Raw genomic sequence first — 15,174 nt, 5'->3', positions numbered from 1 at the left:
GACAAAACACACAAATCAAGGCTTTTGTCTCTTTGGCATTTTAATTTGGCTCTTGTCCTTTGTTACAAGCTTTTAAAGCTACCATGAGCATTTCAGCATTTCCCTTTCGCCACCCAAAGGCAAGCTGCAGCAATGCATACGCCAATTCAAAGCGTTTACAAAACTCTGCCCTCCCCCAGACACACGCGGGATGAAGATCTCGCCCCCCTTACACAACAATGGCACATGGCACGTCTTCGTAATTAAAGGTCCACTCTGCCGTGAACAACCTCGAACACTCAGTGAAGTTGGAGACTGGTGGCACGTAAGCATCGGTAAAGCTGAGCAAATGACGCGCCGACCTGTGCGGCGACGACTGTAAAAATTGTGAGCTGCACAAGTGTCCGCCTGCTGGGGCTTCCACGAACGGGATGCACCCGAAATCCAGTCAGCAGAGGGCTAAAACTCAACCCACATCAAGAGAGTCATAAACAAGTGTGCTCTTGGTATCTAAAAGACAAAACAAAACAAAAAGATCTCGCAAGGCCTTTTGCTAACATCAGTCGTCTACTGAAGAATGACAAACTTGCCGCTCGGTCTCTTTTGCAATCAGGTACAATGTTACATGGAACGTATACGCATATCTCCCACAAACCAGGAATAGGAAGACCGTTTCAAACAAACAAACAAAAACAATTTTAACCCACACACATTCTGGTTTTCGATGACGACATCCAACGGGAGGAAAATATCATCTCTACAGCTCTTGGCCCTGGAGCGTTGCAGGAGACTTGTCTCGATGGTAGGCAGCGTATCCTTTCCACCATTCCTCGCCGAACGAAGTTCCCGAAGAACAAAGTCTTGTCGACCACCGCCTCAGTTCGGTTTGGGGTTCAAATTACAGCAGGAAGTACCTGTTGTGATATCACAGCATCCCAAAAGAACAACTGCAACTTGGCACGGTCAACTGTACGAATGTAAGGAAAGGTTGTTCTGGAACGTGTCTGGACATGCGAAACGAACGTCCATTCAACTTTGGCACTACAGTAGACTCCTGCCATGCATCTATAAATCTCACCGAGCCTTCATCAGATCGCTTTCGTGTGTTCTGGTTCTTACATCGGTCTCGTCGTTTACCGGCATGTAAAGTGCTCAGCAGTTTGCCCATGCGCCTTGTTCTACATAGCTCGTGACGCACAACTAGTATGCAACTGTGAACAAGCCTTTCCCAAAAGGACTGCCAGCGAATTACAATTTGCTCTGAAATATTTATCGTTAAAGTAGGGTACATTCTCAACAAGGTTCATAAATTGTTGCGTGGTGATCTACTGCTGAACAAATCATCATTCAACAGTGCTTTCAAGATGGAGTGCAAGTTTTTCAGCTTCTTGCGCAGGGGTTGCTGTGACGTCCGATTGCCGAGCGCCAATTGGGAGGATGGCAAGTAGACCTTGAGGCAGGAAGCATAGAGGTCCACCCGCTATGCTTCCAATCGGAGCAAATCAGAGCTCGTCCTTGTGACATCACCGCAACCCCGCACAACAAACGGACGAACTTTTGCTCCGCAATAGTAAACTCTTGCCAAAACATATTTATAACAATGTGAAGTGTTTTAAAGTACCGCGACAAAAGTGTGTGCACAGTGCATGGCACAGAAGACTTCCATTTTGCACTAGCATTTCTGCCGTGTGGCCGCAATCCACGCACACACGCATGTTTTGCAGTCATGTTGCTTTGTTTGCAATAAAGATCCAATGACTTCAGATACTAACATTGCTAACAGGCTCCACTTTAATGAGCCATCACTCGAGAAATTGCCACCCAACAAACAAATTGGCATTCGACAAACAGCCCTCCGACAAGCTACCACAGATATCCGGATAACGAAACCCCTCTTCAACTAGGACTTGTGCAGCGCTACACTGTTCCACAAAACAGCTTCAGCTTCAGCTGTGACCTCAACAGACTATGAGCCAACCGCGTTTTAACAACGGGTCGCCGAAATAACAGTCTGTTTACGAAACCACTTTTCGGCTGAGTATGATACGGCAACGCACCGCCGTCCCATGAAACAGCTCGACATCGGGGCTAAAGGCCCCTTCACACACTTGCGACTGCTTACGACCATGTGTTTTAAAACCTCTTGCAACGAGATTACACTGGCGCAATCTAGTGGGTAAAACAGTAAACACTCGACAATTTGCACATTTTTTTTTTTCATGCATCATTCTTTTTTTTTTTTTTTTGGCTCAGAAGTTTTTACAACGTTATCTACGAGCGTTTCTCGTATATAGCACATACATTTGATTTCCCAATTATCGCAAAGCCCTCGTAACGGCAAAATCCAGTTCCTGGGCCGCCTCATAAACAGCGCCAGCGTGTCAGTGCGTTCTCTAGTCATAAGAAATCGAAAAGACTCGGTCGTAAGCAGATACAACTGTGTGAAGGGGCCTTAACGCTTCAACGAATCCCCGGCCAACAACCGTCCAATCAAACAAACGGTTTCTTCGACAAGGCGGCCACCGATTAAGATCCGTTTGGCGAGACAGCATCTTGAAGAATGACGCGACCTCGATGGCACGACTTCAGCTACGAGGCCTTGCCGTGCGACGGTGTGGGTTCGTCGTCGTCGTTGCGCAGCCGGTCGTCGCACATGACCTTGAGCTCGATGGGGTCGCGCGCTTCGGCGTCACCGACTCTCTTGCGCGCTCCGCGCTCGCTGAGCAGAAAGCAGTAGAGTCGCAGGTCGGGGACCAGGGCTCGAATCCCGGCGTAGATACCGAGGAGGTTCTTGACGATGAAGAGCGACACGTCGTGTCCAAAGAAGCCCCAGAGGTAGACGCGGATGGCCAGGTAGGGCACGTTGACCAGCGACAGGTGGAGCAGCTTGTAGAGGAGCTTGAGACCCAAGGGGCGCGGGCGGAGGCCATACTCGCACTGGCTCAGCTTGAACAGCGCCAGGCCTGCGGACGGGGAGGGGAACGCGCTCAGCCTCGCTCTTCTAAGATTTCTATGAACTTGAATTTGGAAAAAAAGAAGCGAACTCCAGTATAGATTTTTTTTTTTTTAATGGCTAAGCACGACCAAACAAGTTTTATGAACAACCTCAATGTTGTTTGCAATAAAGGTTCTCATCATAACTAGACAATTTTATGCAAAGATGTATCTCTATGGAAATATAAATAGCTTTACGATGCAAGGCGGGTATTTAGCCACAAATCTATACATTTCGAGGGAACATTTATTCTTGGAAAGGGCCTCACCGGCCTCTAAGAAACAACAAAAAACTAAACCGCTTCTGAGCCAGAGCAAACGAGCAGCTGTCTTCAAACTGAAACACATTTCACTGGGCAAAGATTGTGTTAATTAATTCTTCTCTCCTTTCTTTTTTTTCTTTTTGAGGAAAGCCCATGTACCCTCCCTCTCAAAGCCCGACCTACAAATCTGCCCCTAACATGTAGCATCCCTTTAAACGGACACTGACAAGGTATTTACGCTCGCCTAGGTTTTAATGGGAAAGCATTAACTGTTCCATGGAGCGAACCAACATCGTCAGCTTTCGAAGCTGCACCAGACAGCACCTAAATTCCCCCCCCCAATGGAGCAAAGCCCGTAGTCTGTAGCAACAAATTCAAGGATAAACTCCCCTCGGCTAGCATGCGGCATAGTTCCCATGGAGAAGCCCTCTCCATGGTGCAGCGGCCCGGCCGCTGGTAAGAGGGAGAGGGTGGCTGGGTTCTGCAGAGCGACTGGGCTCAGCACGGTGAGCAGCTTGCAGGAATACGCCACGTGTACGAATGATTTTACATTCCAAAAGCAGTCTTTAGTGTCTGTAGATTTTTTTTTTTATTTGGACATGACATAAGAGAGCCCAACTATACAAAACCAAGTTGTGGCTTGAAATTCTTTTTTTCTTTTCCCGCAAGGAAATTTCAGGTCAAGAACTGGCCGATTTGAGTCGCATTCACCCTCTTCTCTGTCGTCACGTGCCGTTTTCTATGGGTTAGACACACGCACGAAATATAACAGTCGTGGGTCATCGAAGGCACACACTCAATATTAAAATAGAAAAAAATGTGAAACCCTCTTTTTGCGGCTTCTAAAGAGCTGCAAATACGTGGATTGAAGAAAAAGAGGAAAGCCTGCACAGAGAACCGGAAGCACTCTGTGCATTCTTTGCACAATTATCAACATGGCGTCGTACGTGGGCTGGATGGCTGAATGAGGCGGACTACGCGATGACGACGGGCGTGGGACCTCAACTTCAGAAATATTGTTTGCTGCACTCGCAAATCTGTCTAGCTGTGGAAGAGGAACCGCTTACCAATCAAAACAATTAGGATGTGTTTCATACGACATGCCCAACCAACGAGCTGATTCGCACGAAGACGTCGCCGAGTCGTTGCCCCTTCTGCTGGCTGAAGACATCGCTCGCTTTACGAACATAAATTGGTAAGAGCTTGAAACATGTGCAGGTGTCAAGCACAAAGTGTTTGACTCACTCTTTTTGTGCGAAGTGCGAGTTTTTCGTCTGCTTCGCACGGCCGAAAAAATTAAGGAAAAAAAAAAAAAAGGAAAATGCAGTTAGGTGTAGTTACGTGACTTCACGAAACTCTCTCCTTCTCTAAATTTCTTCTTCCTCCCCGGTCCAATTTTGGTTTTGGTTTCAAGCACTTGCGTTTTTTTTACTTTACTAAAATATACTTGACGCTGTGGCAAAATATTGATCGGCAAGTCTTCTCACACCATATAAAATCGCCTACAAAATTTTTTTTGAGGGGTGTCAGTGTTTCTTTAAAGACCAGAGACCAGTTCGCGCTTTCTACTTTTCCCTCCCTTCCTCCTCTCCCCCTTCCACCCTGTCCACCGCTGCCTGTTTCCTCCTCCCCCACGGTGAGGAGGATCTTCTGCCTTGCAGAATCTCGAGTCCGGTCGTCGGCCTTTAAGCTCGTGTCCCTCCCCACCCTGGTGACGCGGCACCGGCGGCTCGCCAACTCGAAGAGACCAATGCGGGACCCACCGGGCAGCACGAAGTTGACGCAGGCGAGGGCAAGCACGGCGTTCTCGAGCGGGTAGGTGAGGGTGAGGTGGGTCTCGTTGGGGAACAGCAGCCCCAGGAAAGTGACGCTGTCCAGTAGCTCGAAGGTGGTGCCCGTAGACAGGGAGCGCAGGTAGGTGCGCTGCTCCGACTGCGACGCCGCGTCGTGGTGGCCCTCCACCAACAGCAGGAACACCACCGCCGCTGCCGCCACCACCGCCTTCAGGAACTGCACCCCGTAACGGGCGTTCTCTGCAAAAGACCGGACGACCTCGGGCTTAGCAGGAGACGCAGAGCTCGTTTCATTTGTTCAGGGGGGAGAACTACCCAGAAAAAGAAAAATTTATGGAAAAAGAGTTGATTTTGAGTGTCTACCTTTCTTAAAGAAAAGGTAGAGGATCAATCACCTTGAACACGTTTTTCTGCTCCACATTTTGACATAAATTTCACTTTAGGAAAACTATCATTTGGTAACAGGACACATGGAAAGGCTCACTCATTGTTTTTTCTAACTGGAATTTAATGGGCAATGCAACTGTGGCATTGTTTTTATTTTTTACTTTGTGGATGTCTTTTATAAAAGATGTTAATACTTTGTCAACAACATCAAAGGCAAAAAGTTTATTTGAATTTCAGCACGTTAGCATAAAATAAATTCCTTTTTGCAAATTTTGTTTTCACAGTTGCACTCTCCAGGCATTCTGCTGCATATCTAGTGAAGAAAAATGTAGGCTAATACATTAGTTTTCAAACGATAGTTTTCATAAACAATGTCAGTGTGTTCCCGATAAAAAACACGGTAATATATTTCATAATTCATGTACACAGATGAAACTTTGCACTGCATGCTGCCTCGCAACCGCCAGTCTATGCTGTAAATTTCATTCATAGGAAATCAAAGGTTCAAAAGTTCACCCTTTTAGGAAGTGTCCTCCCTTAAAAGGCAACTCCGCTTCATTTTTGTTTTTGTAAAAACAATGCACTCCTCTTCATATCACCTAGGAAAACTGCACGTAAAATATTACGGCCTAGTTCTACCTAAATGTGTCTTAAATAGTCCAGCAAACTTTGCAACTTGCCCAGTCGCCGAAATCGACTAACCTTTGCGGGCGAATTGAGGCGCAACCAACTGCGTGGCCAAGACCTATGGCGCGCGTGTAGCCAACACTGAGCTAAACGTCACCACCATTGCCCCCTTTTTGCTTATTTTTGCTTCTCCGGGCAAGCGTAACGGGCGACGTCAACAACGTTTCCTCTTGGCGCGCCCGCGCAGTGCGCTTCTCAGGAGCCGTCCAGCCGATCCCACCGTCTCCCGCGTCACAACTGCCATCGACGCCTCATAATTTGTGATTATTGTCTTTCGGAGTTTCGTTCACACTACGGACACTATGCGCGCAGACTTATGCCGCAGTTCTGCAGACAACGTCAAATGTCGTAGACACCAAAATGCGATGAAGAGTGCGGTGCAGAGGACACTTGCGCCTGGCACACGCCTGCCCTAATCCCCCCCTCAATGGTGTAGAGGATCACGTGACATCTCGTACCACGTGATAGCCATGTTCTTGGAAGCCCGAGGCTGGAAAACTCCAGTTGGTGTTTGTTTCCTTGGAAAGAAGTCCATTGTCCTGTCCTTGTATGCTGGAAGCTTCGTTTCGAGATGACGTGAAAACTTCACTGAATTCATGGAGCTATTGGCTATAACTTCGGCACAAATAACGCACTGAGGGTTTCCTTTAGTTTCCATAAATCCATACTGAAGATAACCGTCGCAATATGCTCTTAGTTTCACTTTCTTGCTCATCGTACGTCTCAAGTAAATCCGCCGAAGACAGAAGCTAAACCAAACTGGTCCAAAGATGTGCATGAACAATGTCATCTGCTTTTCGCAAGGTGTTCCCCGCTGCCCCTGTGCATTCCACTTCCCACCAATCCGCGTGCGCCCTTTCAGCGCGCTTTGCAGGCCTGGCACGCTTCTGCCATCAACCGATAAGCAACACAAGCACGATTGTAGGCGCTTGTAGAATGCACAGCACCCTCTCTTGACGCGGTCGCGCCGGTGCGGCCGGGGCGGCGGCGCACAACAGAACAGACAATACAGGTCTGTTTCGTAAGCTGCAGGTGCGAAATGACTAGCATCTGTCTGGGGAGCAGTCTAGCGTACTGCGGAAAAGAGTGCATTTTGATCGAGCAGCAAGCAGGCTTGTGAGCGTTGGGAAGGTTAAACTGGGGAGGGAACTGCAATTTGGGTGCTCACGGAACCATTGAGACCAGTTCGTGAAACCCAGTTTGAGAACCCCTGCACTAAATGAAAGCTTCGGTTGTCCAGTCTCCAGCGCAACTTTCCTACCTTCGACGAGGCTTTGGCGTCCCATGCTCCTCAAGCAAGTGCGCACAGCCAAAGCACTTTTCAAAGCCAAGCGTTCAAAAGAAATGTCCCACCATTCTCACAGTCAGTGACTATAGGTGGCTCAAGCTCCTGTTCGTGATCAAGAGTACAGCCGTTAAGGTCCACCCATCCATCCATTGACCCATCCACCTGCACCAGCCTACACCGGTGCAGAAGAGTCCTGCCCATAGTGACAGATTACTTGAAAAAGTAATAGAATTATGGCGATTCACTTGCCACCCAGCCATAAATCATTAAGAATGTAACCTAAATTTTAATTCAAACATCAAGATTATGGGGGATAAAAAAAAAAGGCAACAAAGTCATACCCACAATTACTACTGGTCAGAACCAACGAGCTACAACGACAAGTCGCTGAAAAAAATACTTCGATAATGGCAATTCAGTCCCTTGCCCTTGCACGACTCGTCTTAAATTGTAGATGCAGTGCCCGTGTAAAAAGCAAGCGGGGGTGCTTGGAGTGCATCTCTAAAGGCGTCCTCAAAAGTGGTTTCTCGATTTCCGCCCGACTTGCCAAACCAACGAAGGGCGTCTGGCACGCCCCAGCGGAAGAGTGAAAATTAATTTTGACCCCGTTCGACGAGCAACCGAAATCTCGGTTCCACGGCGCCTCCTCCGCAACGAGCCTCCGTAAGATTGCGGGCACCTCGGCCGGGATTCGAACCTGCCACCGAAGCGGCTACAGTAGAGGAGGAGGGGGGGGGGGGGGGGTGACTCACCTTCGAGCAGCTGCGCCACATCCAGGCGGAAGAGGAGCACCACCTTGGCCACGAGGAGGAGGGAGTAGAGCAGCCAGGAGACGTAGCAGAGCGGGAAGCGGCCCCACACCGGGTGGGGGCAGTCTTCCTGGGGGGCGTCTTCCTCACGCTGCGCCTGCACGAACGCGGGGGGGGGGCACGAGATCCATGACTTGATTGTTCTGCTAAATCCTCCCGACTTTCCCCCCAAATCCCACGAGTATTACGGAGAAGAAAAAAATAACTAAAACTGCAGCGAGTAGCAACCTCCTGCCAGATATGAGAAAGCGAGGCTTTGTTTTTGTAGAGGGCATAAAATAAGAGAGCATTTGACTGCTCTTTTGGTAATGTGGTTTCTTCAGCTAGTTGATTCATAGTTCAAAGGAAGTATAAAGCACCCAAAACAGAAACAAAGACAAGGTAAGACGCCACTAGGCACAATGCAAAGCAAAACAAGCAGAGACATTCCCCAGTCATATGAAATTTGAGACAAAGGAGTAGATTGCATTAATAAGGCATCAATTGTCCTATCAGAAAAAAAAGTGATGATATTAAACAAGTGGTTCACTCTTGCTGGTGGTCGATGTGGTCACAGCTGGCTTTTCTACCTAACCCAAGAACCACAGGACATGCTTGAATAAACTTAAGGATAAAATAAGGCCTTTTGTTGTTTGCAATTTTTGTTCGTATAGGCTATTTTATAAACTCTTTGCTCACCACACTTACAGGTCATCAATAGTTTTCAAGTGCATGGCCTAATCTCATTTTTGGGGCGCTGGAACAGATTGCGCCGGTACGATTAGCAGAAGAGCTCTTGGATAGCCGAAGAGCTATAGTTTAGGTTCCAATTTAGTTTTATTCTTTCACACAAGATGGAGAGCAATCAGAAATAAATTTCTGTACACTGGTAGGGTAGTTACACCTCTCAAACGTGGTATTTTGTTGCCATCGGGGACCATTGCACTGCAAAGATGGCACCAGGGGCGGATGCAGGAATTTCCTGAGGGGGGGGTCAGGTGTTGGTCAGCATACCATATGTTCAGGAACCCCCTCCCCCCCTCCCTCGTTTCACGCCCTAAATTTTAAACATGCAGAAATCAAGAGGGGGGTCAGGACATCCGGACCCCCTTTCTAAATCCGCCCCTGGATGGCACCACTGCTACTCGTACGATTCACAATACACCAACAGAACTACCACATCCCTGCAGAGATACGTCTCCAGAGTTCTGAAATGGCGTGTACCATATAGAAAGTATGCAATAATGCTGCATCTTGATGGCCTGGCCTGGCAACGCTGATCTCACTAAGCAATCAGTGCATGCGCCATGCCGCCATAACTTTAGTCCAGAGGGGGGAGGGGGGGCAATGCACGAGACTGCTTGCTTTACTCTCCGTACGCGCAGAACTCCAGCTAGGTTGTCGCACAGTCAGAAAGACTATAAAGTTCCCTCGATGCACTGCGGCAGCGTTGGCGTGGCCAAACTGGCTAGCGAGATCGGTCTATTCTTCGACTTATATCTGGGCTGGCCCGAGACGACCGAAAAAAAAGAGACACTTTCGAAAGTGCACGCCGTATCTACTTTGTTTCACAATAACTTGGCAAACTGTGGAGGCTATGGCCCTTGCGACCCAATAAGAGCATTGGAGTAAGGCACGTGACAACACTCCATGGTTGAGGCCACGGAGGCCTCTTTACTACTACAGCAACAGCACCGTCTGCGACAAAAAGTAGTTCTGGGCGACATTTTCTTATAACGGCAATTGAACTCGCATAATTCGATCCCTATCGAGAATATATTAAAAATAAAGAATAAATATTTACGAATTTATGAGTTTCAAATATATTTAAACCAAAAAAGTGATGCCACATTTGTATTCGCTCCCGATTTTTTTATTTTTGTAGCGCCATGGCTCCCGTAGCTGTTGGCGATTGTAACCGCGTAATTGAACACTTCCGCTCAAAGCATCGCCCTGGCATTAGCACTTGCCACAGATTCGCAGAGTAAATTGAGTGTATGGTTCTCTCATGAACTGTTCTCGAAGAGCTGGCTACTCCAGTGGACGGCAATGTTCCATGACCCGTCCACTAGAGTAGTCCCATGACTCGTAGTCAACACAACTCAATACCCTCAGAGGAGCAGATATTGATATTTTTAACCCAAATTTCTTAGCTTTTAAGACTTTTGTATCTAACATGTGAACATTTTGTTGTGCATCATTATCACAAGCTGTTCATCAGCATAAAAAATAAACAAATGAATGAATGTTGTGGCAGTGGACGTTCATCTGAAGTTGGTTGGTTTCGCAGCAGACAACTCCTGGCCAGCACACAACAACCGTTTCCTTCAGGCCTCGCATTTGGCGCAGTGACACACGCTCTTATGACGTGGTGTCACAAGCCTCGCTTCAACATTCTTATTGGGTCGCAGGGGACGTAGCCTCCACAGTTCACTAAGTTATGGTGAAACAAAGTATAGTGGCTGCTGCGCCCGTTAGCCTTGTCTGCCATTGTTTGGACGGATACTCTGGACATGCATTGGACACAAGGACTGCGTCAGCATTCGGCATGAACTCATATCTAAACACGCGCTTCGTGCCCAAGAAATTGTGACTGCGAATGTTGCTCGAAAATAATGTATGCAGGGCTCAAGTTCGTCTGATTCTTGTACAGGGGTTGCAATGATGTCAGAAAATCGAGCTTTTATTAGCTAATTGAAAAAAAATAGTGGGTAGACCTCAAGGTATCTATAGCATTGAAGACTACCTACTACCCTTCCAAAAAAAAAAAAAGCCAATCAGAGCTCGACGTCATTTTGACATCACCACAACTCCAGCACAAGAAGCAGACGACTTGCTCTCCGAACGCTCGGCGACAGGTTATGTGTTCAGGGAAGCACCTCCCACCTTATTCCACTTTAGCAGAGTGAACACTAGGGAGGAGGCTGACTCCTCTCCAGCGTTCACCCTGCTGAAGTGGAATGAGGTGGGAAAAGCCTTCCCCGAACTCTTCACCAGTCGCTGACTATATTCGTGCCGGAGTGTGAGTGCCGTGCGCTGAGCCTACCATCCTCCGGTAGTGCCGCCGGGCGAAGAAGACGGCGCACATGATGGCAATGAGGACGAGGAAGTCCGCAAGGAACCAGAAGTACCAGGCCACCGAGCCCTCGTTGCTCCGTATCAGGTAGAAATCCAGGGTGCTCCCCTGGAAGACCAGTACCACCAAAAGCACCAGCACGTCCAGGGCAGTGGCCAGGCTCGACGCCGAGCAACAGCGTGCTGCCATCGCGCGCAGCACCGTCCGGATGCCGCCGGACTCGCCATTGCCGTACGCACTCATGGGCTGCGAGACGGGGACGGAGGAAAAAAATCCACCATTTTAGAAATAATCAGTGCCACCTCGCAGAAAACAAGGTTGGAGGATTCCGAGGACGAAACAATGCACGGAGTGGGAAGGAGAGGGAAGAAGCATCTTAGAATGAACTTGGGGGCAAAAAGATAAGCTGCAAAAGGAACAAAAGTTACTTTGGGGGAGTTCAATCTAGGTCACAGCAGCTCAACAGGGCCAGCAGGACCTTTCTTCCTTGGTTGAGGGAGTGCCTGCATTTGATTGAGCGCAGGTTTACTTATTTTTATAGTGGAACCTCCTGAACTGGCAATTTTCTAAAATGATTCATTAATAGAGCAAAATTGGTTATTGAGATTGATTCATTTCTATCCTATGCACCAGGATGGAAAAGGAGGTTCTATGGATAAAGTCGGGTGGCGAAGAATGTGCAGATTGTTTTGCTTGACATGGAACACCATGACATCAGTGTCATGTGACACTTTGTCACAAATTACTGTAAACGATTTATTTTTCACGGGCTCAATAATTCATGATTTAGGTCCAAGCTGAAGTTTTGGAATAATTCGCGGGTTCTAATTTTCGTGTTGTGGCGCAATCTCAATATAGATTCCAATGTGTTTACCATTTTACCGGAATTGTTCGCGGGACCTATTTTTCGCGAAAATGAAGTCGTTTACAGTATGTGGTCTCGTGGTTGGTGCCAAGTGACGTCTGGTCGTGTGACCACTGTCACGCTGACAGTCAAACAGTAGACATGCTGTCAAACTTGTCACGGCCTCCACAGTAGGAGAGAAGGTCACATCAGCTTAGTCTTTCTTTTTTTTTTCCTTTTTCTTTAAAGCTTGGTTTAGTAGAGGTTCAGTAAATTGAACAGAGGCTGTGGTACAGCTCCAGTCATAAAATCTGGGTCGGTCAGCTTGCTCGGTCAGAAGGCTAGGCTAGGACACTGACTCATCGCAACCTTGACAGTGTTTTTCTTTTTTAGATGGTATTTAATAAGAGGGATCTTCATGACCCCTTTAACGACTCGGGAGACCCCGAAAAGGCAGAAGAAGCCCGAACCACAGAAGCCCGCGCTAGTAAGTGTGATTACATGCCAGATGCATGACAATGTTGAAATGGATCTTGTGGGCGAGGGTGCGGGTTGATGTTGCGGATGATGAGGGCTTGTTGACCGGATGTTCCATTTTATGCACGTCGGACCTAGCTGCTTGAAATTAAACCAGAAGATCCATTTATGCCAGGCGCAAAACGTAACTCCGCGTGCCCAACTTTCAAATCTGGGTGACACAAATCCCGACTGTGTGCTAGACACCGATTTCTGCGGTTGGTGACATCACCACCCACGCTAGATGTCACGCTTTCGACCAACAAAAATTCCCAAAACGAAAATCGGGCTGCTCTTGCTACGCCTCTGGGGTGCTGGAACGCTGTAACCAGAGAGGGCAGACCAATGTAAACATACCCACGAGGACTGAGAGACATTGAAGCGGACAAAGAAAAGAATAAAAGAAGCGCGGAAGCTAGCAAAAGCGTGATTAAACGCAGGCGATAGTCGGACAGAGTCTGATCATCGGTTCCGTTCGCTGTTGCATTTTTCAAGCGGTAACAACGCCCAAAAGCACGAAAAACCGATGCGGTGATTACGTACCATTGCGACTGTCCGTACGCGGCGACCACCGCACGGAGCGTCTCGCGGTCAAAGGCGTTCTCGGCGGCTTTCACTGCGATCTTTTGAGCATCCGAAGTCGTCGGGCTTCGTATCATCGCCGCTCTTTTCTCCGAAGCCTTTGTTGTTGTCGCTGGGGCGAGAGCATCACATCACCTCTCGCATCGGCGACATCAAACAACGCGCAAGCAACAGATACACGGCTGCCTCTATGAATCACTCGACGGCATTGGCCAACGCGGTCAACGAAATAAAAAGAGAAAAGAAAAAAAAAACACGGAAATGTCTGCTTCTGCAGCATCTGCAGCGCTACTTGGGGTGGATAATAGAAAAGACTGGTGAGAAAATTAGGGACCTCCGCTCAGCGCTAATGGCAAGGGAGGCGCCACTTTTCAGCGCAGCGAGCAAATGGCTATGTTCTCGCCTCTCTGTTCTTGTATTTCATGTATTTTTTCTTGTATTTCAAGCATTTTATTTCATTAATTTGTATCAACTCGCCCAACTGTCCATTCTGGTGAGTAAATGACGCACACCATGACCTGATATCGCTATCGGTAGATGGCGCCACGCGTTAGGACCATCGCCTACCATCGCCTAGTATCAATGATATTGTAGTGAGTGCGCAGGCGAGCTGGTGGAAATTAACCATTCTGATGTTAGCCTGAGACTGAGGCAGGAAAAGAGGAAGTTTCAAAGTAGAAGAAAAAGGAACAGTCGAGGATACGTCTCTAACACAGCTAAAGACAAGTTTATTCGGTCACCCTCTTATATACACTCCACAATCTTCACCACAGACCTTCGCGACCTCCAAAGAAAGAGATGAGTTCTTTGTTCTCTTTGGGCTTTGGAGGTCGCGAAGGTCTGTGGTGAAGATTGTGGAGTGTATATAAGAGGGTGACCGAATAAACTTGTCTTTAGCTGTGTTAGAGACGTATCCTCGACTGTTCCTTTTTCTTCTACTTTGAAACTTCCTCTTTTCCTGCCTCAGTCTCAGGCTAACATCAGAATGCCTAGTATCATTGCCGTTTGCGAACACGTTTGTCGTTTACCTGGCAAGTTCGTTTGTCCTTTATTATCTTTTCCCACAGAAAGGGAGCTACACCTTGAAATGCAACCAGATAAAATGCGCGCTGCTGCATTTTATCTGGTTGCATTTCATCTGGCCTCTGTGGTATTGCGAAGAGGCCACGTCGAAGCCCTGTTCCAACCGAATTAGAGCCTTAGAGCCGCAGTGCCCTGCCTAAAGGCTAAAACTGGCCTGACAACAGTCTGCGGAACGAGCTCACACCTTCCCGTAGAGTGTACGGTTTATTTATTTTTATACCCTTACAAAGGCAAAGGCACTTTTTAGGGCTGCCAAATGCTGTCGTCACGGAGCCTGGCCACTCTTTAATGCGCCTGCTCTCCCGTGTCACATAAATGCCCATGCAAATCAGATTCTTTGTATGGGTCCTCTTCTCTCCTCAGATATCACTCGCCTTATCACCTTAATCGTATGCAGTCTGGTGTCGCACACAATGTTACACCTGTAAATCAGTGAAAGGCTCATGCCGTAACAAAAATGCAGAGCCAGCTGGCGAGGCAAAAAAAAAATAAAAAAATTGTCCACGATAAACAAAAGCATTATACAAATAAACAACTTGGGGAGCCTAACCTGAGTTTAGAGAAACAGTCCACTAACAACCTGGAATTTTACCCAAACCGAGCAAAGCACGTGAGAAAAGGTGTGGCGGGCGTCCACCCGAAACGTCGTGTATATCTCATTATCCGCGTATTTTTCGCCAGACCGAAACCGAAACTAACCAAAAACCCTTGGTCGATTGAGGCGCCATCTGTGAGATGTGGTTACAGACAAATGCATTTCGTCTGCTGCTTCTCACGGAAGGTGCGTCCTCCGGGGCTACGTTATGACGGAGTTGGAGCTCCCCGCAATGTCGTTTATTTTTGCGGTGCAAAAAGCCGGGAGTTAAAGGTAAACGAGAGCTTATTTAGTTCAAG

At 47.8% G+C, this 15,174-nt stretch overlaps 1 protein-coding gene across 1 annotated transcript; it reads right to left on the bottom strand.

The window, feature by feature from the left end:
* Positions 1 to 22: 22 nt before the first annotated feature.
* LOC8028755 (transmembrane protein 121B) lies at positions 23 to 13,513 on the bottom strand. Its single transcript, XM_029967005.3, has 5 exons — positions 13,159 to 13,513; positions 11,226 to 11,501; positions 8,144 to 8,297; positions 5,000 to 5,269; positions 23 to 2,942 (listed from the first exon to the last, which is right to left on the bottom strand). The coding sequence occupies exons 1-5, from the start codon at positions 13,159 to 13,161 to the stop codon at positions 2,569 to 2,571; spliced, it is 1,077 nt and encodes a 358-aa protein (XP_029822865.3). The 5' UTR covers positions 13,162 to 13,513; the 3' UTR covers positions 23 to 2,568.
* Between the last annotated feature and the right edge of the window lie 1,661 nt (positions 13,514 to 15,174).

The sequence above is a fragment of the Ixodes scapularis genome, unplaced genomic scaffold, assembly GCF_016920785.2.
Source record: "Ixodes scapularis isolate PalLabHiFi unplaced genomic scaffold, ASM1692078v2 PGA_scaffold8__174_contigs__length_109621045, whole genome shotgun sequence".
In the NCBI taxonomy this organism is placed as follows: Eukaryota; Metazoa; Arthropoda; class Arachnida; order Ixodida; family Ixodidae; genus Ixodes; species Ixodes scapularis.
The sequence above is the reverse complement of the archived record's forward strand: the minus strand, read 5'-3'. Positions and strand labels throughout refer to the sequence as shown.

Coding starts and splice junctions, on each gene's coding strand:
- LOC8028755 (XM_029967005.3), bottom strand. Junction 8,298..11,225: donor GGCGGCACTACCGGAGGATG/GTAGGCTCAGCG, acceptor GCGTTCGTGCAG/GCGCAGCGTGAGGAAGACGC. Junction 5,270..8,143: donor TGTGGCGCAGCTGCTCGAAG/GTGAGTCACCCC, acceptor GGTCTTTTGCAG/AGAACGCCCGTTACGGGGTG.